We start from the raw sequence: 21,249 nt of genomic DNA, 5'->3' as shown, positions 1-21,249 counted from the left end.
AATGTCGGTTCGAGTTGGTCATCAAGTCGGAAAGCCGCAGTAAAATCCCCCAGCGAAATGAGACTCTCGCCCTTGCCAACGCCCACCGAAATGGGTGAAAGCCGATCGAAAACGTGCACCGATTTTGACACTGGGTAATGGGTAATAGTGGACCCTCGCATTTGGATTTGGGATTGGGATTGGGACTGCAGTCAGTCAGTCAGTTTTCTTGGGCTCTCTGCTCTCGAAAACGGCGCCCCGAAAATCGTTTTCAAATAAAGTCGCAACCAATGGAGCAAAACGTGCTGGCAATCAAATTAAATGCGCCAAAAATTTTTTGATTATTTGTACAGTTGTTGAGTAAGAAGGAAAGTCGCGCGGAGTAATCAACCCCATCATCACCTTTTGTGGCTTTTTACTCCGTGTGCCAGCGCGGTAAGTAGGTTGTGTTGACCGGTGGCCAGTGGCCAGTGAAGCTAGCGAATTCAGCAAATCCTCAATGGCAAGCGGTCAATCTGACCCACAGAGTGCCGCACATCCAGTCCCAAGTTTCAAGTCCCAAGTGTTGACTGCATTTGGCCGCGAGACTCGACTTCAAGTTGCATGCCACACGAGATGAAAGCCAGCCGAGCGAGTGCCAAAGTAATTAGTCTGATGGCGAATAATTTGGGCAGGCTTGCGGTTCCGCATTGGCCGTTTATTAGGCCTACGATAGACCCCCCAATGGACCCCCCAAAAAAAAAAAACATTCAGCTATTCAGTTACCCAGCCGAGAAATGCCAAACGAAACGAAGAGATCTAAAAATGCACTTCAAACTGCCCCATCATGCTGCCGCCGCGCCATCAAAGCAACTATCTGGGTACGCGTAATAATAAATATGCCGAAAATAAATCTAACAAAATGTTATAGCGATGCGATGCGATGTCGACGCCATCAATCAGCTGGCAAGGCCACAGGCGTTTTACAGTTTCACCAAATGAAATCGGCTATAAATAGGCGAAGAGTCAAGTGAATGAGCCACAAAATGAGCGCCCAAGAGAATCAATATGGTGTATTTGTAGCAAAAGGAAACCCACGAAGTTTGATTACCCTTTCTTCATTTACTATTCGTTATTACCCAGCATGGCTAAGTTAATAAGTATACCCGAATGTGTGTAAACTTGAGAGACCCCCCTGGCAGAGTGTGTTCCTCGCTGTCCGTAGTTGTCGGAATTGTTATTTACAATTAAATTTGTTGTCGGCATTTCGGACTGGGCCGAACCTTGATTGCCACACCAGGCCAAGATGGATGGACGATCTGATCCCATCCCAACCCATATTCCATACCCATATTCCAACCCAGAGTTGGTGTTCAACGTGAAGCTGAAGCTGAAGTTGAAGTTGAAGTAATTAAAAGCAAAGCACAAAGCAAGCACGAGCCGGGAACTGCAAAACTTTAATTGAACACCTCAAAATGATGCGCACGTAACGCAGCTTAACGACTCCAATGAGGCCGTAAAAACAATGCCAATACCCCATGTCCTCGCGATGCCAGCGATGTTGGCCAAATGAGGGCAGAGATGCTGGCCAACAGAGTGAGAGAGACGGCCAAAAGAGATGCTGCATGCAATGCCGCCTTAACACGCCCCACATCAAGTGGCCCGAAGTTTGCACAAGAAATTAAACGGGGAGTGGGACCGAAATCAAGTCTCTCCCATGTCCGAGTATCAGTTGTGCATCTACTTGCCCTTAAGTAAAGTAAAGTATCTTGTTGCAACTTCATTTCGTTGCATGGCCCCCAAATATTTTCGCTTCGTTTTCGCCTTTTTCTTTTTTCCTCCACTGAATACCCTGGCAAGGGGTATGAGCAGATTTTTAGATACTTTGATAAACTATAGAGGAATATTTTTTAAAACCTAACAATTTCATAAATTAATTATATTTAACTATTTAATGGCATTTTTTTAATTAGTTTATATATTAAAAATGTAAAATGATTGTTATACTATTAATTATGAGTATATGCCTATCTCGTTGTGTCAAAATCTGTGATGCAGTTTTCCCCCTTCGTTTTGCAGTGGCAACCACAGCGGCAACAAAAACAACAAGAGCAGCCGCAACAACATGCATGTTGCATATTTCGGCCTGGCCTTGTTGTTGCTGCTGCAGTTGTTAATGCCGGGGATCCTGCCCCGCCCTGCGCTCCTTTCCGTTGTGGGATCGATGCTCGACTGAAATTATTTTCTCTCCCTCGTGCATGTTTCGTTTTTGGGTTTGTTTTGTTTTTAGGCTTTTTTTGTATTTTTGGTTTTTTGGTTTTGGGTGTTTTTATGTTCTTATAATGCGACTTATCAGATTTTTGCGAAGCTGACAATGGCCGAAAAGTGGCCAGTGGACCGAGCATCGGGCATCAGGAATCGGGCACCAGGATCCCCATCTCCAACTCCAACTCCAACTCCTTCTCCATTTCCAGCCGATGGCAATGGCCGTGAAGGTGAGTGACAGGGGGAGGCTTTTGCGGTTTTAATGCGTGCGCTGCCGCTGCTGCTTGTTGTATTAAATTTTCTTTTCGTTTTTTAAGGGCCCCTCTCTCGGCCACGCGACTGGATATTTAATACGATTTTATTTTCTTGTTTTTTTCCCCCTTTTGTGCCTTATTTTGCCTTTCGGTTCGATTTTGTTTCGCGATGATTTTCAATAAAATTAAATTGAAAATAAAAATAAAATTAAGTTTTATGTTATTATTATTTTGACGCTGCCTCGGCGAAATTGTGGCCCACGAAGGAAGATTGTGGTCCCGCGATAAGCGAACAAAAATGCATTCAACGCAGGGATTTCGATCTTAATGGCCCACGTGGTTGTACATACATACATGCGTATTCGGATGGGAATTTATTTTATGTCTTTATTGGCATTAGCATAAGATATTCACTTTTATTGTTCGCTGTTATTTTATTGCTCCGATTCTTATGTTTCCTTAATTGCAAGTCAGTTGAAGTTATTTACATGTCTTCGAAGCACTTTCTAGACTCTGTATAATAATATTTAAGTTGGGAACTTAAAAAATAGTTGGTATCTAAAAATGATTTCCAATTAACATAGTTTTCCCACCGAGAATTCCCAACCCCTGTTCCTGTTCAAATCTCGCGATCTTCCGCAAACCCGTTGGCTTATTTTGTTGTTTTGGTGTTTTGCGCTTGTCAAATATTTGCAAATCGCTTTGACATCTGGTTCGACAACTTGTTATCGTCTGCGGACTGCCCGACTCGACTTGGCCCGACTTAGCCCGGCTCACACATATTTCGTTTTTAATAAATTGTACCACAATTTGATATGGCCACGCCCCGCCCTCCCCCCACAAAGCGCCCCCCTCGGTGGCCACCCATTTGCGAGTCCAGATTCGTTGGGTCCCCACTTCGTTGCGGCCACAAGTGGCCACAGCTGTCAGGCAGAAAATGGCATAAAGTCTTTGATTAGGCGTGGAAAAATATTGTCCGAAAGCATTTTAATCGTTTTGATTAAAAGCCACCACGCCTAATTAGTTGGAAACTGTCTGCAATTGGTTTATGTATGTGTATATGATTTAACCGAACCGGTTCGTCCGTGCAGATGGAAAACCTTTTCGTCAATTGTTGGCCAGCCAATTTAGCAAATAATTCATAGGAACACAAATCGCGATAGGCCCTGCCATTGTGGCTGCGATTGCTGCGGCTGCGACTGCAGTTGTGACTTGCGGACTGCCACAAATTGTTGGCCAATTGTTGTGCTGGCCAAAAACAAATACGAGCTCTAAATGCTTTTTGCTTCGACGCGACACGCCCATTGTTTGTAAATAACTTTTCGTTGTGCATTTTGTTCTAATTAATTTTTTCATCTGTTCCGTTTCGTTTTTGGCTTTGTTATGGTTTTTATTATGCCCGTGCACACTCAACACATTTGCCGATAAGCATCGATCGAGCAAATGGTTCAGCTTAGCCAGCGAGCAGGCGATCGAACGACATTGGCAAATATGGACGATTAGCAACAGGGTTGACATAGTAAAGCACAAAAAAAAATATCTGAGACCCGGCTGGAACACGTGCTCAATCTCCACGGGAAAGGGAGGCGGCGGGTGACTTGAGGGATCGGCTCAATCAAGAGGGGCCCCTTCTCATCAACTTGTGCGGCGACCCTCGCACCTGGCCGCAGCATAATGTGCACAAAAACGTGCCACTACACCCATGACTTGCCATGCGGCAGCCGCAGCAGCAGCAGCAGCAGCCGTACTGCAGCAACAAAAAATGCATTTTAATTGAAAATGTTGATTGAACTCAAGTTCGTTGCCTAAGTCTTTCGTTTGGGCCGAGTGCCCGCCTCCCCGCCACCTCGACTGCCCACCTGTTGTTTTACAGCGTGACACCAGACTGTTGTAGTAATTAATAACGGCGCACAACAACAACAAATTATGTTTTTAATAACTGTAAATTTGTAGTTGTAAAAATTTACGATTTAATTGCCGAACGCTTTTGAATTTATTACGGGTGCTAAGTTGGACTAAGTCTGCGCTAACATTTCACGCTTTATATGTTATGTGTACGAGTTTGAGTGGTCCAGATTGTGATTGGCATTTTGGCCTTTAACCTAAGTCAGCGTAGAAAAAATCGACGACTACTCTGAACTAGACCTTGTCATCGTCGTCCAAGAGTCGCCGACTTTGACATTGACGTTTTTGCGAAGCGAAGCCAAGCCATGATCGCCGATGCTGCCGGCTAACTGCACTTGGCCAATGCCAAAAAACAAAAAATAAAATTGAAAATCATAGAAGCAAACTGCCAAGCCGCTTAGCATTTAGACGATCGTGGTCTTCATCGCTGCTGCGCTGCTGCTTTTTGTTTAGCTACAATTACTTATTTAATCATAATTTCGTTCGCGTTTCAACAATCATCAATCATCAAAGCCGGCAGAGAGCGACTGTGTGCGACTGGGCCAACTGTCAGCCTGACAGATTGCCAGCTAGTTTGGCCCACAGATCCCGGGCTCGGGCTCGGGCTCGAGCTGGAGCTCGGTCTCGGGATCTGGAATGCAGCTATGCGGTCTGCCCCAGCTGTTTAGTGCAAAAAGTGGCATCAGCCGCAGAATGCCACAATTATCTAGTCAGCACAGCAGTCAGTCAGTCAGTCAGTCAGTCAAACGGGCTAGTTGAACTTGCCGTTTGCCATATTGCCATATTGACGTTGCCGTTTGCCGTTTGCCGTCGCCGTGGCTCTTGCAGCGATCGCGCGAATCAATCGATCACGTTTTGAGACCAGCACTTGCCGCAATCAACTCGTTGGTACCCTGTATGCATCGCCCGAGCTTGCAGTTACCAAGAGACACCAAGATGCCATGATACCCTTTCGCCTTAGTCAAGGAAGCTAGAAACTGAAGCGCGCAACTGAATGAACTTTCCAAACAGGCAGTAGAAGCAGCAGCAGCAGCAGCAGCACTCGCGTTTCGCTGAAATCGCAGTAAAGTTGCAGCGGCTGCGGCAGATGGATTGATTGATTGCCTGAAACAGTTAGCAGACATTGTCTGGCTGGCTTATTGCTATTTATGATCTTGATCTATGGATCGAGGGCAAAAGCACATGCGGCGCTGTTGAGCAGCCAGTGCACATGTTGATAATCAGCACGGAGGCTGATAATGATGCTGTGGCTCAAACTGTGGCTCAAACTGTGGCTCTAGCTGGGAGCTGGCCTTGATTGGTAGTGGCTTCTTGCAAGGCTATGAAGTTCCCCCCATGTTCCTGCGGCACTTACCGCCTCGTTTCTGATTGAAAACATTTTCCCCAAATTGTTGCACAGAAAAACCTTTAAGGGTATAGTATACCAGCTTGTTCCAGGTTAAAGACCTGTTGGTGTTAAGTGCACGATAATCGATTCGATTCGATTCGATTCGATTCGTTGCGAGTCCGGTACGATGATGTTGGCGTTAAACGGCCAGAGCGCCAAATCGCCTATTTATGACCGCTGCGGCCTGGCCAGGAAATCATACATTTGCATGTGCCAAATGGAAAGTATCTATTAGACGGCACCGAAACGGCGAGATATATGGAAATAAAAAACTCTGGGGGGACATTAAACGGCATTGCATCACCAATGGGGACTGACCACAAAACAAATTGCCAAGGGAGCGAAAAATCTACTAAAAAACGGTCTTAGCTGGTTAACACATTTTGCAGTTTTTACAGCGTTTTCATTACGCTCACACGGCCAAAAAAAAAGGCGGCAAATAGAAAAATAATTCTGCCTTGGATTTCGGTATGTGTATATCGGCAATCAATAAAAAAAAATGCAATACAAACCGCCAGACAAACGCACACGAGCTAAAACAGTTATCATTACGGCCCAGTCTTAGATTTGTGGTCAGCATGGCAATGTGTTATTTTATGAGATGAGGTTGCACCTAGTTTTTCGCCTTTTTGCAAGCTAATTAGCCGCATGTCACTTGCTGGCGATTGCAATTCGCGCCTTTAATGCTGACTGAGTGTCCAAGCCGATTCGTAGGAAAATCTATTTTCCATCATAGCTGCACTCACTATACTTCCCCTTTCTAGACTGGAATTCCCGTTTCCGTTCGGGCCATTAAATGCAAACTGCCTGGCCAACACTTGCAATCGAACTGGCCATTATCCTCATTGCGCTTTATGGCCCCAAACAATGCGCTAATGATTTATTTAAAGCACATTAACATTGGCATCGATATCGGAATTCGGAGTTCGGCATTCAGCAACTCGGCCACCGAAAAGCAAGCGGTGTAGAGTCATCCCAAATTGCCCACTGGGCCGGCTGGGTGGGCGTCATCGCTGGGATTTGGGTTTTTTTTGGGGCCGCACCCCAGCTTCATCGTCCGCATGGCATTGGCAGTGACCCAGCACCACCGCTGCTGCACCACTGGCACCGCCAGCACCACCGGCACCACTGCGTACTTCCCGTATCACAAGCTGCGTATCTGCGCCGCGGGCGCAAAACGAAATCGACATTTAATGCGCTACCACACAATTGCCAATGGTGGGGGAGGTGGTCGGTGGTTTGGTGGGTGGTAAGTGGTGGCGGGGGAGGGAGTGGTGGAGGGGGAAGGGGGAGGGAGCGGCCGTTTCCGTTTGAGTTGCGGTTACCATGATATCGCATATTTCAATCAATTTGCTTATTATTGTCGTTGCTCTCGGGGCATTCCCGTTAGTATAATAGACCATAAAGGTGCGCTTGAGATCGACACACAAAACACAAGATGGTAAAAATAAAGACAAGGAAACATACAACAGCAACAACATTTTCACCACAATATATAAGACAAGTCGAATCTCTACATTCGGCACATACCCTTGAAGAAGGTATTTGAAAATGGTACAATCATATTGATGGGCCGCGTTGGTGTTCCATATTTCAGTTCATTTCCGGTACATTTTTAGTTTCTCCTATTGTTGTGCCATATCAAATTTCGGTTTCAGACCACAACTCTATTATACAGAATGAATGTATTTATTACTAAACAATTTTTTTTTATCTTAGCAATATTAGGTAAGAGATGAACTATAGATGAACCGTAGAAGGGTGCTCCATGTGTCGATGTCCTTCAGAATCTTGATCTTTCTCAACTTTTTTTTCGGATGTGTCTAAAGCGTGAGATGCGACCACATGCAAATTTGCCAGGCACGATGTCCCTGACAGACACTTGTCAACGGATTTCTTTTTAGCTTTTTGCTGCGCTGCTGCCATTTTGTTCTCGACAAAACTATGCAAATATATGTCAGGGAGATGTAGATGACGATGCCATGCCAAAGGCGATGTCAACTGAGCGACAACAACAAATGAAGATCAGCGCGGGCTTATTTATTTTATTTTTATGTACACTGGCGAGAATACATCGGTGTGCCAGAGGTCCTATGCTCCTTGGGTTCCTTCGGGTTACCGCCCCCCCTCCTTGGCAAATGCAACTGCAACTGCAACTGCCGCAGCAATAGGCATTCACCCAAAACACTCTTGCCGCGAACTGCAAGCACTTGGCACCGGGAAAACTGCAACACCAACTTGAATGGCTTGGCTTGGCTTGGCTTGGCTTTTCTTGGCTCGGCAAACACATTTTTCGCGCCCGAAAAGTGTTGGAGGCGTTTTGTTGTCCACTTAGAGACATGGGGCCGTCCGTCTGCCGCTGAATGCTGCAGTTGCAAGAAGGAAAATGCCGCAAACTTGCAGCAGCCGCTAAGCGTCTTGGGCACACGTCAGTCTGTCGCTTCCGTCGGCCTCTTCGTCTCTTAGTCTTCTTGTCTCTTTGGCTTTTATTGCCTTTTGTTGCCTTTTGGCGCCTTGCGGTTGGTCGTTGTTGATTGTGGCATTTTGATTGATTTCTTGTGACTTTTGGCAGCCGCAAATATTTGGTAATCCTGCCAGCAAACAAGCCGCTTCATCAGCAATTTTAATGCATATTTTAGCACCTCGATATTGGTATTTTTCGTACTGGCATTTTAATGCCATCTACTTTCTAAGCGGCCAAACAGAATCGGTTGACATCCACACCACTATCCAAATACCCATTGACCATAAACTTGATTTCTGCGCACATTCGGCGACAATTTGTCAGAAATTCTGGCACTTTTTCAATCCGTTTTCAGCAGCCCGAGTATTAAGGTCAACGTCAGTGCTTAATTGAACACCTGGACGGCAAGGTGAGTCATAAGACGGACCCAAGGTAAAGGCAGAATGATTTCCATTTCCAAATAAATCTGACTGGCACGAATGACACAGACATGAATGGAGGAAAACTAAATCAATTTCTTTACCACTGCCACCGAGACTCTGATTCGCTAATAAGTAATGGTAAAGTTGTTAATCAAATAAAACATAATATTATTACATATCTACTTGTAGCCAGCTACTCGATAATCTCAATGCCTCCTTCAAAATTGTAACACCGCAAAAAAGCTGTGAAGCCTTCATTCAAATGGTGGTAGACATAATTTGTAATTGAGATGTGCGATATTGCAACACATCAATGACAACAGACGAAACGAAGCGAAACTGCATCTTCGACTGTCAAAAATTACCAAAAGTCCCTTGTTGTTGGGAATGTTGCAGGTGTTGGTTTAGTTTGGTTTGGTTTGGCTTCTTTGGGTAAATAGTGCAAAGTCGTGAAATCAAATTTGTTCACGTTGCTGGCAGTCGATGTCTATTATTCGCTTTATGTTAATCAAAACGGGCCAGCAACTCAGACTCAGTCAGATTTTGCGTTGTCCTACCAAAATGAAAAACAGACAGCTGCACAGAGCAAATAATGTTCTTCCCTTCACAAAATAACATTTCATACCAATGGGAATATAAAAAAGTCATAAAATAATTATTTAAAAAATAAATCATGTATCATAGGTGTTTTAAATTTTATTTTGTATGGCAAAGCACTACAACTAAGTGGTTATTTTCAGTGTACACCCCCTCTCTGTCAGTAGGCCACAAATTGTTGGTTTTAGACTGCTTCTTTGGTGTTGGGGCTTTACATAATTTGGTGGATCTGTTGTGGTTGCCTTGTTTCTCGCCTCGCACTTGGAGTCTTATTTCGTGGCTTCGGTCGTGTCTTTGCGGTGTCTTCCTGGTGAGCAATTTGCATTTATTTTATTTGCTGGGGAAAATGACAAAGCCAGGCACTACAAGCTATTGAGAAATACGTTGGTGTAGAAAAGAAGCAATTCAATGGTGAATACGATGGTCGCAGTGCCCAGACCCACTGCCAAGATGAGCCAGCACATGCGAAGGTCCTTGATGCGCAGCGGTTCCATAAGATTTGTGCTGCTATAATCCTTAAGAGTCATGCGTCCAGCTCTCACCATCTCATAGAAACTGTTGGTCATCCAGTGGGTCATCAAGCCAGCTTGGTTAATGTTTAGGGTGAAACGATGAAGGCGTTCCCGATAGAAGGACTCCGGTGCCAACAGCAAGCCCCAGGGTGAGTCCGAGCAGAAACACATGTCCTTCGAGTACCGGAACACTGGATGTGCAAAGTGCCGCTGTTGGGCCTCAATCACATGCCACTTTACCGATGTAATGGTGTAGGCCCAACTTGTATTAAAGTAATTTCGGTTGTCATAGAGCTCATTTGGGTTATCAGTCAGGTGAAAAGCTGACGCGTACTTGGCCCGAAAACCGCCATCCAGAAAATAGAACTCACTGCTTATGCCAAAGATCTTCAAGCCGGAGGATAATAGGTCATCAAAGCTTTTGATTTTTGTGTGGAACGGTGGGGACATGAGCAGGGAGAGCAATTGGGCAGCACTGGAGCAAAGCATCAGCAAAGCGAATATCCTTGAAGCCATTCGCAGTAAACGTCCACGAAAAGTTATACCCCAATATTTAATCAGCTGGGGAACTATTAAAAAGAACAGTATAAAGGCCAAAAGTAAGAGAACTGCCAATCCAGGACTCAGTATACGGAAAAATAGGACTTCCACACTTAAAGGCTTCTCCACCGGCAACAGGGTACACCAGCTGATGTCAAACACAGGGTAGCTATAGTCGCGATACCTTTCCTCGTGTTTGAACGTTATCATCGTGGTAGTTACTCCGATGTCCGAACTTCCATTCCGTGTAAACTGGATCATATATTCTGCTGCTGAAACTTTGGCCTTTGGCCATGTCGGATATAGAACCTGGATGTCGCCTCTCAAACTTTTTGAAAAGTTCTTTACAATCCTCCACAAAAATCCACCTATTCGATATTCACCACGTTCATCCCAATACGGAAATGTGTTGGGAGGCGACAGATCGGGCTGAACCCGAATTTTATAGCCTTGGAGATCCGCCAGCTGGTCGATGAAAATGTTGGGTGGGAAAATTCCCAATAATCGCTGTTGCAAGAGCTTGAAATACGGAAAAGCCAGGTAACTGAAGACATTCAAAGTGCGTGACCAGCGTGAAAAGTACAGAACCACATTTAGCATACTGTGTTGTTGGCAGAGCAAAAGGATTTGAGAGGCCAAAAAGGAGCCTTCTTTATCCTGCACCTCGATAAGTACTTTTACAAACCGGAATCTGGTCAAACTCTCGGCCAAAAGCTTGAGCTGCCCAGCATAAGACATCGATGATAGACAGCTCATTACAAAGAGATTACTGCTGTGTCGCTTGTACAATCCTGGATAAGGTTCTTCGCGATACCAAATGATCTGGGGATGACTGGATAGATTAGTGCTCAACAGTGTTTCCCAGCTACACTTCTGTCCAGTGGGGTTAAAGTAAAACAGTGTGGTCTCCGAGGACACCAAAAACTTCACGACCAAACCGTATAGATCGACCAGTTCGGAAGCAGGACTAAAACTGATGTTGGACAACATGACTAACACCGAAACCGATGAAGACTGAAAGTCAATTACTGTGGATTACTGGAAGCGGTTGTCCTTTGATAAAATGTTTGCTTTGGAAATCAAATGCTTATCGCGCGTTATTATCTAGGGACAACTGCAATATGGGAATTAAGAGTTTGTCCAGCGATAATCAAAGTGACTTCGCTATAGGAGGAATACGAGTTCAAGGCAAGCTTCCAGTTGGCTAAAGTTACGATTACTTGTATCTGGAAATGTCTCTGCAGCCATGTAAAATCCATAAATTCCTGACCTTTCAACTTGTGGGCAAGGCAACCGCAACGCAGGCGAAAACAAAACAAAATGCAGCGAAACAAAACAAAAAGCCACAGAGAAAATACGACAGGCCGAACCCAGAGGGCCAGCTGCAGCTGTAGAATTTTTAAGCCGAAACATTTTTTGGCTTCACATGGTTGCCCCTTTAAACGGGGAGTTTTGGTTTTATTAAAGGGCACAGCTTAAAATGCAGTTTAAAGTCTGATATACTGGCTCTGCTGCAGAAAATATTAAAAAAAAATTGTAGTGAAAGCATAGTTTTTATATTTTAGTATGAAAAGTTGACAAGAGTTAACAAAGTCTAAGGATGGGTATATTTTCCGTTTAAAGTTAGGATCTTAAGCATTCGGTGCTGACCATCGGGCTGCCGACTTGTTTCGGCTGCCATTCAAAGTTCAGGCGGCGTCTCTTTGGCCAACGAAGAGATTTTATGGCCGGTACTGACTTAAGCCTGATCCTTCTTGGCAGCTGACAACACCCTCGCATCCGTCTTGCGGAGAAAGTTTTGCGGTCTGCGCATTTCTGGCACATTTCTGGCTGCACACGCGTATTTCCACTCCGCTGACCTTCGCTGGGACAGATCGTTTAATAATTTGCAGCAAATCTGGAATCGCGAGTCGATTGTTGGCCACGACGTCTGGAAATTGTCTCACATGTCGTGAGGGTCTTGGCCCGCTCGATCAGCGGTTTTTGGCTTGATTTTCCCGCCGATCACGGCCACATAATTCATTTTCCAGACATCGTGTTTTTTGGGGGAAATTTGTCAACCAAATCGTGGAACATTTTGTGCATCATAAATTGCCCTTGGCGTGGCAATTGTCTAAGCCAACAAATCCAGTCCTAGACACCGATGCTCCCATGAAGCTGGAAAATTCTTAAGCCAAGTAAAGGTAACTGGGCCAATACGTAGTCCCAAAAGAGTGGGTTCATTTGCCTAACAAGACGTCATTTAAAATTGAGATATGCATGTTGCGACACATCATTGACAGCCGTGGAAACGAAGCGAAAATGCATCTTCAGCTGTCAAAATTACCCAAAAAGCGCTTGTTGTGTTGCCAATGCTGCCGATTTTGGCAATGTTGCAGGTGTTGGTTTGATTTTGGTTTTTGGTTGGCTTCTTTGGCTAAATAGTGCAAAATCGTGAAATCAAATTTGTACACGTTGCTGCCAGTCGATGTCTATTATTCGCTTTATGTTAATCAAAACGGGCCAGCGCAACTCAGACTCGGCAACTCAGATCTTGCGTTGTCCTACCAAAATGCAAGAAACAGACAACATCGGCACTAGGCCACAATTTGCTGGTGTTTGCTGCCAAGGTTTTTACATAATTTGGTGGATCTGCTGCGGTTGTCTGATGGTGGCTTAGTGGTTCGGTGTTTTGGTGTTTTGGTGTTTCGCTGGTTCGGTGGTTCATCTTCCCCTCGATTGGGGTCTCATTTCGTGGTGCCCGTCGTGTCGCTGCGGTGACTTCGTAGGAGGCAATTTGCATTTATTTCATTTGCCCTCGCAGCTCGAAGGTGTAAGACGGTAGGAAACCATTCAACAGCATTGTTAACTACTGTCTCCTTGCCCGATTCTCCAGGTACCCTTGTCACCGTCACGAAGTAAACACACAAAAGTTTGCATTTGTTTTTATCCTGTCTTGTCTCTATTATTTACTGAGTAGTTGGGTGGAGGTGGTTAGAAGTTTTTTCAGAACAGTCTGACTTATCGGACGCCATCGCAGTAATTGCCGCGTGAACAATTAAAAGCCCAGCCAGTAGTTTACCCAGCTGACAAAAAGCTCACAGGTAAACAGAACCATGCTAATTAGCACTACTGAGACGTAAACGATAAAGACATGTCTGAGGTCCGTAAACTTGAGGGTTTCGGCCTGATAACGCTTCCCGATGGCTGTAAAGTTGATCTTACCCGCCTTAACCATATAGGAAAAGCCCCTATTCACCCAGAAATCGTGCAGACCAGACTGTCTGATGAGCAGGGTGTAACTATGCAATGGAGCTCTATGGGGCGAGTTCTCCGGAATGACCAGTCCAAATGGTATCATCTCATAGAAGCACAGATCCTTGGAGTACCGAAACACTGGCTTTGAGCTGCGTTTCTGCTGCTCCTCGTATATCTTCCATTTTTCGCTGGTGATCGTATAGCCGTAGGATGTATTGAAGGCATTTCGCAGTCCTATCAGTATCGATGCCTGCAATGCCAGATGGAATGCTGCGGAGTATTTGGTGCGCTGCGTAAATTCAATGGCCGAGTATTCGGATCGTTCGGAAATGATGCGCACAGGTGATTCCATCAAAGCGGAGAGGCTGTTGATTGGTGGCAGAGATGGTGGATCTGTAAATAGATTGAGCAGTCTTCCCACGTAGTTTGTGCTAACCAATGTGGCCAACACCAGCCAGCCAATGCTTTGGAGTCTCGAATGTCGCCGCCAGCGTCCACGAAGAAGCTCGTAGAGAATCCAGAGGATTAGTAGTAGGGCAAATGTGGGATATGGCAACACCCGCGATAGCAACTCGGACCCATGGAGCTGCCTTTCCACCGGCAACATGGTGCACCAACTGGCCTGGTTCACCGGATAGGACATCTCGTGCATGCGGCTTATGGAACCCATCGACATGGGTTGTATGCTGGCACACAGGTCTACGATTCCACTTTGGGCTGCCTCAAGGAGTTCGATGTAGTTGAGTGGCCTATCATCCGCATTCTTATTGACCACCTGCAGTTGGGCATTGTGTTTCTGAGCATAGGCCTTCAATAAGTCCCACAAATAGCCAAGGATCTCCTTATTGCCCTCTGTGTCCTGGTAAAGTATGGTATTTGGCACCGAGTAATCTGGCATTGTACGAATAAAACTTTCACGAAGGTCTAACATCTTGTTCGGATACAAGTCAGCTACTTGTGTGTCCGGTGTAAATGTTTGGTTCACCACTTCGAAACTTGGATAGGCCTCGAAGCTGGAAAGATTTTCAGTTTCCGAAAAATCGGCAAATATGGCATTGACATTAATCATATCGTGACTGAGGCAAAACTGCAGCACTTCACTGACTAGAAATTCATCTCTGTCCTCTACAAATTCAATAAGTATCCTCGCCTGTCTGAGGTATTTCAAACTCCTTGATAGGCTGCCTAGCAGAGCTCTCCAATGAAATCCTGGCAGACAAGCCAGCACCAAGAGTCCTTCGCCAATGAATCCATTCAGGATCACAGCTCTGTCCGTTCGCCAAATCACCAAGGGCAATCCCCAAGTGGCAGATGCAATTGTATCTTCGAGGTGGCATTTTTCTTTCGCAGGAGCATAGAAGAAAATGCTGGTGAGTTCTTGACCACGGCTTATAAGCGACACGAGCTTGGAGTGAAGACTATTAACGCCGGTGGACATCTTAGAATACTGACTGCTTTCTAGGAATGGTCCTATTTAATACAATTGCTTTTATTTGCCTAATCGGCGAAGGTTATTTATGGAAAACTCTTTCACTTGATGTAAAAATAACACACGTAAATCCCTAAGGGGTAAACTCAATGATACCCATTAAAAACTATTTTCTATTTAGGAAATCTACCAATTCTAATTTATATAAGCCACAAGTAGTTTTTGTATTGTCTATAAAAAGTATTATTCTTGTAAAACCAATACACCCCGCTATATCCTGCAATGCTCTTTTATTTACTCCTACGACTTATTTACTCAGCTTACAAGTTGTTTAGGCAAACATTTACATAGTGAACAGTGAGCTCGATGACGAAAACAAGCACAGAAAATAAAAGTCCAACCCCATAGAGTAATACCACATACTGCCATTCGGACCAGCGAATGGGTTGCGCCTGATGGACAGTGCTCAAGTCCCCAATGGGGAAACGTCCTGCAGTGACCATTACGTAGTAGGATCTTCGATACCACAGGTAAATGAGTCCGGCTTCGTGCAATCGTAGGATAAACCTTTTGTTTTCGTGGCGATACAGGCAGTTGTCTTGCAGGATGAGTGAGAAAAGTGACAGCTTCTGGACACAAATATCCTCCGAGTAGCGAAACAAAGGTCGTCGAAAATGCCGCTGGGCTTCTTTGTACAGCTGCCACTTAGCGGAGGTGACCGTATAGCCATAGGATGTGTTGAAGCTATTACGATATTGTGCCAAATCAAAGAAAACGTCATGCAGCAGAAAGGAGGATGCATGCCGAATCCTCATATCAATGGGATACTCCATGAACTCAGATCGCATTCCTCTGATTTTCAAACCCGACTCCTCTAGTTGCTGCATGTTGGCAATGTGATTCACCTTCTGCGGTCCAATGAAATAGGCCGACAGTTGAGCTTGTAGAAAGCAGATAAGCGCCAGGTTAATCAGCAGCTTTGTCAGATGAACAAGTGAACTTCTTAAACGTGTTTTTAGTACCAAAAATCTGTGCAGACCGTAGAGAAGTAGCAAGACTAACCACGTCCAAGGAGACTCCATCAATCTGGTCAACGCCTCATGGCTACCTATTACCCTTTCCGTGGGTAGCATCGCACACCAATTTCCCACCATCATCGGAAAGCCATATATGTGCGTGCTGCTGCGTTGCACGTGGACGCTATAGGGCCTCAAGCTGGCTGCTATATCCACGGTTTGATTTCTTACCAAATCCAGGATCTCGACCAGTTTAAAGGATCTTTCCGGATGCGGCTGTATGGGCAGCTGAAGAGTGCCATTAAGATGTTTGACGAACTCAACCATCAATTGCCATACAGGACCTTTAATGGTGATGGAACCATTCCACATCTTTTGCACGATGGTATGTGGCTCGGAATTATCTGGAATTGTTCGTATAGGATATCCTTGCAGGTTGCCCAGCTTATAAGGGAACAGGGTGCGGTATGCTTGATAAACTAGTGTCTGAAGTTTGAATTCTGGAAACATTTCGTAGGAATAGAGTGTTCCAGAGGTAACAAACTTCCACGAGAGCAACACAACATTGGGCATTTTTAGATCCTGACTTTGTTTCAACATTAGCCGAGCTGAGTTCAGTTCCCGGTTGGAATCTTCATCTCCACAAAGCTGCAAGACCACGGGTGTGCTACGTATTTGATCCAGCATTGCGCTTAATGCTAGCAGTACTTCCTGATATTGCTGAAATCTCAGACAGGACACTGCCAATATGTCGGCATCCTGTCGGTGTCGCAGATAATGTGGATATGTCTGATTATTCCACATTAAAGCAGTTGAGTTGTCAGTGCCCAAAACATCGTCAAACCAGCAATCACAGGATCCCAATCGATAGTGGAGCAGGGTTCGATACCCTACCTCCATCCTCAAATGTGTCCAGAACTGCTGGAGAACGTCCAAATGAGACCAATTAGGGGTCTCGGCCAACAGCACTTGTTGCCACATGCCCGACATTTAGACTAGTGACCCATTGAAGGATTGGGCTCGGCTTTTAAGGCGCAGCTGGCATTGTTCTGTCCAAACTGAAGGAGTCAGCATTTTTAAGGGCTGACTTGCAGAACCCTTTTGGCCACTGATTTCCAATGCAAGTGCAGGCGAGTGGCGAACACAATGCCTTACAAAGAATGCAAAGGAGTTTGCGCCAACGCTCGAAAGCAAAAGTTGCGACGCATAAAATTGTGGCTGGTCTGACCTGTCGCCAGAGTGACCCAAATAAACGGTGGAGAATGCCTACGAGGGGTATATTCGCACTGCGGATTCCCTGGAATTTAGAAAGAATTGTATGCGGCTTCTTTTTAAGTAGTAAAACTTCACTTGGGTTTAAGGTAAGTGCGGTTCTTAGCCATTTTTCCAGTTAAGTTGAATACATTTTCTGAAATTTGCATTTAAGGAAATAAAACAATATATTAAGTAATATACCCCAGTGCCAGTACATCAAACTGGGCACAGAGACAATTGCTTTTGAGCAAGCCAACAAACAACAAACCAGCGTGTTGACAATGGTCAAATGCCCGGGCCAAATGTGAAGATGCAGCTGGGGATCGCCGAACCCGCTAACCCACGACCCCTGCCCCTGCCCCCTGCTCACCCACTCAAAGTGGCATACCGGGCAAACGAATTGTTGTCTTCTTGGCCAGCACAGCACCATGCATCCAATCATACACTCCCACTGCAGGTTGCAGGTTGCTGGCTGGATGCGCAGAAGACCAAGACTGGCAGCCATGTCCATGTCATCATCATCATCGTCTGCACAGCGGCATTTTGTTGCTTTTGGTGGTTGTGGTGTCGTCTCGTGGTCGTGGCACTTGTTTTATCGTCATTTTACAGGCATTTTTCATAAATTACAGTTTATTGTTGTTTGATAAACGGTCAGCGGTGGGCGCTACTTGTATTTTGTGACCAGCAGCGACACGCAAATAAACCCAAAGCTGGAATCACATCGCTTTTATTGTATTACCAACGTTGTCGCATCATCGTCGTTGGCGTTTTTTTTTTTTTTTTTTTGTTGTTCATGTTCGTCTGCCTTGATAAGTTAAGCGTTGACATCTTTATGCACCTGTGTGGGCATACATATGCATCTGCAGGCGTACTGGCGGCATCAAGAAATCATGTGAAATGGTGAGTAAAAGTCGAACTTTATGTCCCGAATTAATGGCTTTCCACAGAGCCTGAGAACTTTTCAGTTGGCCAAATCGCACCCTTTAACTGTGCAGTCAAATGAATTTTGTTTCGCCTAATACTTCAACCAATATTTTAGTGGCGCTAAGGAAAGAAAACGAAAAAAAAATAAAAATAAACAAATTTGAACCGTAACTCACCCACTTATGATTTACGAGCCAAGAGCCAAGAGGCCCCGAAGGCTTTGTAGGCTTTTGGCGTGCAAATTACCAATGCAAATATGCATCCGCAGAGTGCCAATCGAGTGGGGCAGAAAGAAGTGCGGTGGCGCACCAATATTTGCATAATTTTATGGCCACAAATTCCGCTTAAACAACTTAATTAGATTTCAAAGAGCAGCCAGCCAAATGGCTGATTTGGAGGCACTTAGATAAATAAAGAAAATTCGAACCACAAAAAACAAAAAAAAAAAACAACGGAGAATGGATGGCATGTCCCTTTGGGGCAGCCGGAGTTTATTTATGAACGTGGTCAGCGCCATTTTGGCCATGTCGATTACAGACTTACAAACTTATCTCCCACTGCGGACACAACTAAATGGCCATAAACTGGATATGAATCGGTCTGGACTCGAGACCCAATTGGCCTGGCTGCTGGCCCCCTCGATCGCTTGATCGCTCGCTCTAATGGCAGCTAATCTAGTTAACAGTTTTTCAATTATAGACGATTTGGTGCAGCTGATAATAAATGCGATAAAACATATTTCAGGCCAACGACGCCAAACGCCAAACGCCAAACGCCAATTGGATCCCAGATTACATCAGAGATTGCGCTCCGCGTTTGGGCGTAGTTCGGCTGCAATTGTCAAAACCATTTGCTCTGGCCTAAGCCGAACTCATTTGTTAGCCATATTGTTAAGCTGGCTGCGGGCGCTAATTGATTTGCCAGCTTGTGTGCGCCAAATGTGAATCATTAAAAACTTAATTAGCTGCCGCTATTCATTAGGGCTCGGACCGCCCTTCGACTCTCGATCGCCCTTTAATTACACATTCTGATCGAACCGATCCAATATGATCCAATCGGATCGGATCTGTTGGCCAATTCAATTTGGTAAGTCTTGTACGGAAATTGCGTATTGAGAAATCCGGATTGTAGTGATGCCCCGAGGTCAAACGAAACAATCTTATTTTTCGATTTTTTTTTTTTCTCTTTTTTTGGCAACAAATAAAATTAATGAGCGCATAGCTGGAGCTGCTGCACTGCTAACCCAGTTCAAGTGGCTGGCCGAAATGTCAGTAGTGGGCATTTTTCTGATAAATGTGTGCCACATGGCAGCGAAACGAGCCACCAAACGAAAATGAAAATGTTGCAAATGCAGGGCTGGTGCTCGGGTGCTCGGGTGCTCGGGTGCCCCTCCCGAAAGGTTGCTTGCCCGCCCGTCACAGTCACATCATAATGATGCCCCCGATCCGCCTTAGCTTGGCTTGGCTTGGCTCTAGGGCGTTGGAGCCCGCCTCGCTGCCTCTGTCCTCGCTGCTCCTCCGCCAGCCAAGTCGTGCTCCGTCAACGAGGAATATGTCAGGGTCTGGGGCCAATCCAGCCAGACAGCCAGCATTATTCCTTTCCGCTCCGTTCCGTTCCGACTAGATCCGATCCGGCTCAAAGTGTGCCTGTTTAGCAAACACTGCCGTGGCCAGCGGAACAACATCGCCCTCTGACGAGAAGTCAAAATGTGGCAAATGTGTTGTGGCTCGAAGGTGATTGTACCCTTTCCAAAGGGTTGAGTCCCAGTCACTTGCTGTCGACTCTGCACTTTTCGAAATAAGTAATTTAAGCATGCAGTCAGACATAGTCCAAATTCCAACTTTCAATACTAAATAAATTCCATAATTTTAAGTTGCTTAAGTAGAAGATTTTATTATCTCCGAGAAAATCTATATTAGAGCAGTCAAAATTCCTTATTGTACACCTAGTTTTTCCCGTTTTTGTGATCTCTCCTTGACGTTCTGTCGGCGTGACAGCTTTGGGCCAAAAAAAAATTGCCAACTAATGTCGAAAAATTTAGTATCCAAACGGCGAAAAAAATCCAAACTGGCATATGTCCAAATTTTCAGAGCCGCAAGCGCTTCTGCTGCAGCGGATTTCAAAACTGAATCTCAGAACTCGGCATCAATCGATCGCTCCACAATCTCATGCTGCCATAGTTCGCTGGGTTGGTCTGGCAGTCAATAAAATTATAAATGCCACTTATTAGACCGAACTATTTCTGGGCAACGCTTCGCTTCGCCGGATCTCCAGATCTCAAGATCACCAGATCGCCAGTTTGCTGCAGTTGATGTATGTAAATATAATGAAGCGAATATCGGGCTAATTAAAATAAATTCAGGGCGTGGCGAGCTCTTATGCCGTTTGCAATTAAATAAATTGCCCGCCATTGCCATTGCCTTTGCCTAGCCGTCGTCGTTGTCGGCTGACTGGAGTTGCATAAGTCGGTGGTTGCCTCTTGGCCATTTGTGGTGGCTATTGTTGGATGCGGAACTGCGGCTACCAGCTAAAGGAAACGGAATATGAGCCACTGGTCCAGCTTCAACTGAATCCGGGAATTACACATACAAATTAACAGTATTTGTAGCATTAATTTCGCTAAATGTGCGTCTCTTATTTAACAAGCAAATGGTTTTTATTGAAAAACAAAGACAACTTCGACCATATATTGATCCATTATAAATTAATTTAACATATGCTAAAGTATGGTCATAATTCTGATAAATCACTTTATATGGCTTTAATAAAGGTTTTTTAACAGTTTTGTATATCCAACCTTAAACTCAATATAAAAGCATTCATAAAAGCGGCCATAAAATGTTTATATTGACATAAGCATACGAAATCAGAGCAGCTTATGATGAATATAAACATTAGGTGAAAACTTGAATTTGCCATCATAACTTGAACTCGTTAAATGCTTGAGTGAACAAACTCAAATTTGTTTCTGCAAATTAACAAAAAATTACTTTATTTTATTTTACCAACTCAAAATATGACAAATAATTAACAAATAATTATTTGCTTTTATCTACGTGTCCGGCAGAAAAACTCTGGTATTTAT

General features: G+C 44.7%; 3 protein-coding genes across 3 annotated transcripts; all 3 read right to left on the bottom strand.

Annotated features, from left to right (window-relative positions):
- Window positions 1-9,554: 9,554 nt before the first annotated feature.
- Window positions 9,555-11,294, bottom strand: LOC6537888. The gene has a single exon (XM_002098393.2). It carries the CDS (start codon window positions 11,292-11,294, stop codon window positions 9,615-9,617), a length of 1,680 nt encoding a protein of 559 aa, XP_002098429.1. The 3' UTR covers window positions 9,555-9,614.
- Window positions 11,295-13,341: 2,047 nt separating this feature from the next.
- On the bottom strand, window positions 13,342-14,979 carry LOC6537887. Its single transcript, XM_002098392.1, has one exon. It carries the CDS (start codon window positions 14,977-14,979, stop codon window positions 13,342-13,344), a length of 1,638 nt encoding a protein of 545 aa, XP_002098428.1.
- Window positions 14,980-15,290: 311 nt separating this feature from the next.
- LOC6537886 lies at window positions 15,291-16,967 on the bottom strand. The gene has a single exon (XM_002098391.2). It carries the CDS (start codon window positions 16,965-16,967, stop codon window positions 15,291-15,293), a length of 1,677 nt encoding a protein of 558 aa, XP_002098427.2.
- Window positions 16,968-21,249: the final 4,282 nt, after the last annotated feature.

The sequence above is a fragment of the Drosophila yakuba genome, chromosome 3R (assembly GCF_016746365.2).
Source record: "Drosophila yakuba strain Tai18E2 chromosome 3R, Prin_Dyak_Tai18E2_2.1, whole genome shotgun sequence".
NCBI lineage: Eukaryota > Metazoa > Arthropoda > Insecta > Diptera > Drosophilidae > Drosophila > Drosophila yakuba.
The sequence above is the reverse complement of the archived record's forward strand: the minus strand, read 5'-3'. Positions and strand labels throughout refer to the sequence as shown.

Excerpts from the sequence above, each read along its gene's own strand:
- LOC6537886 (XM_002098391.2), bottom strand. The coding sequence starts at position 16,967 with ATGTGGCAACAAGTGCTGTTGGCCGAGACCCCTAATTGGTCTCATTTG.
- LOC6537888 (XM_002098393.2), bottom strand. The coding sequence starts at position 11,294 with ATGTTGTCCAACATCAGTTTTAGTCCTGCTTCCGAACTGGTCGATCTA.
- LOC6537887 (XM_002098392.1), bottom strand. The coding sequence starts at position 14,979 with ATGTCCACCGGCGTTAATAGTCTTCACTCCAAGCTCGTGTCGCTTATA.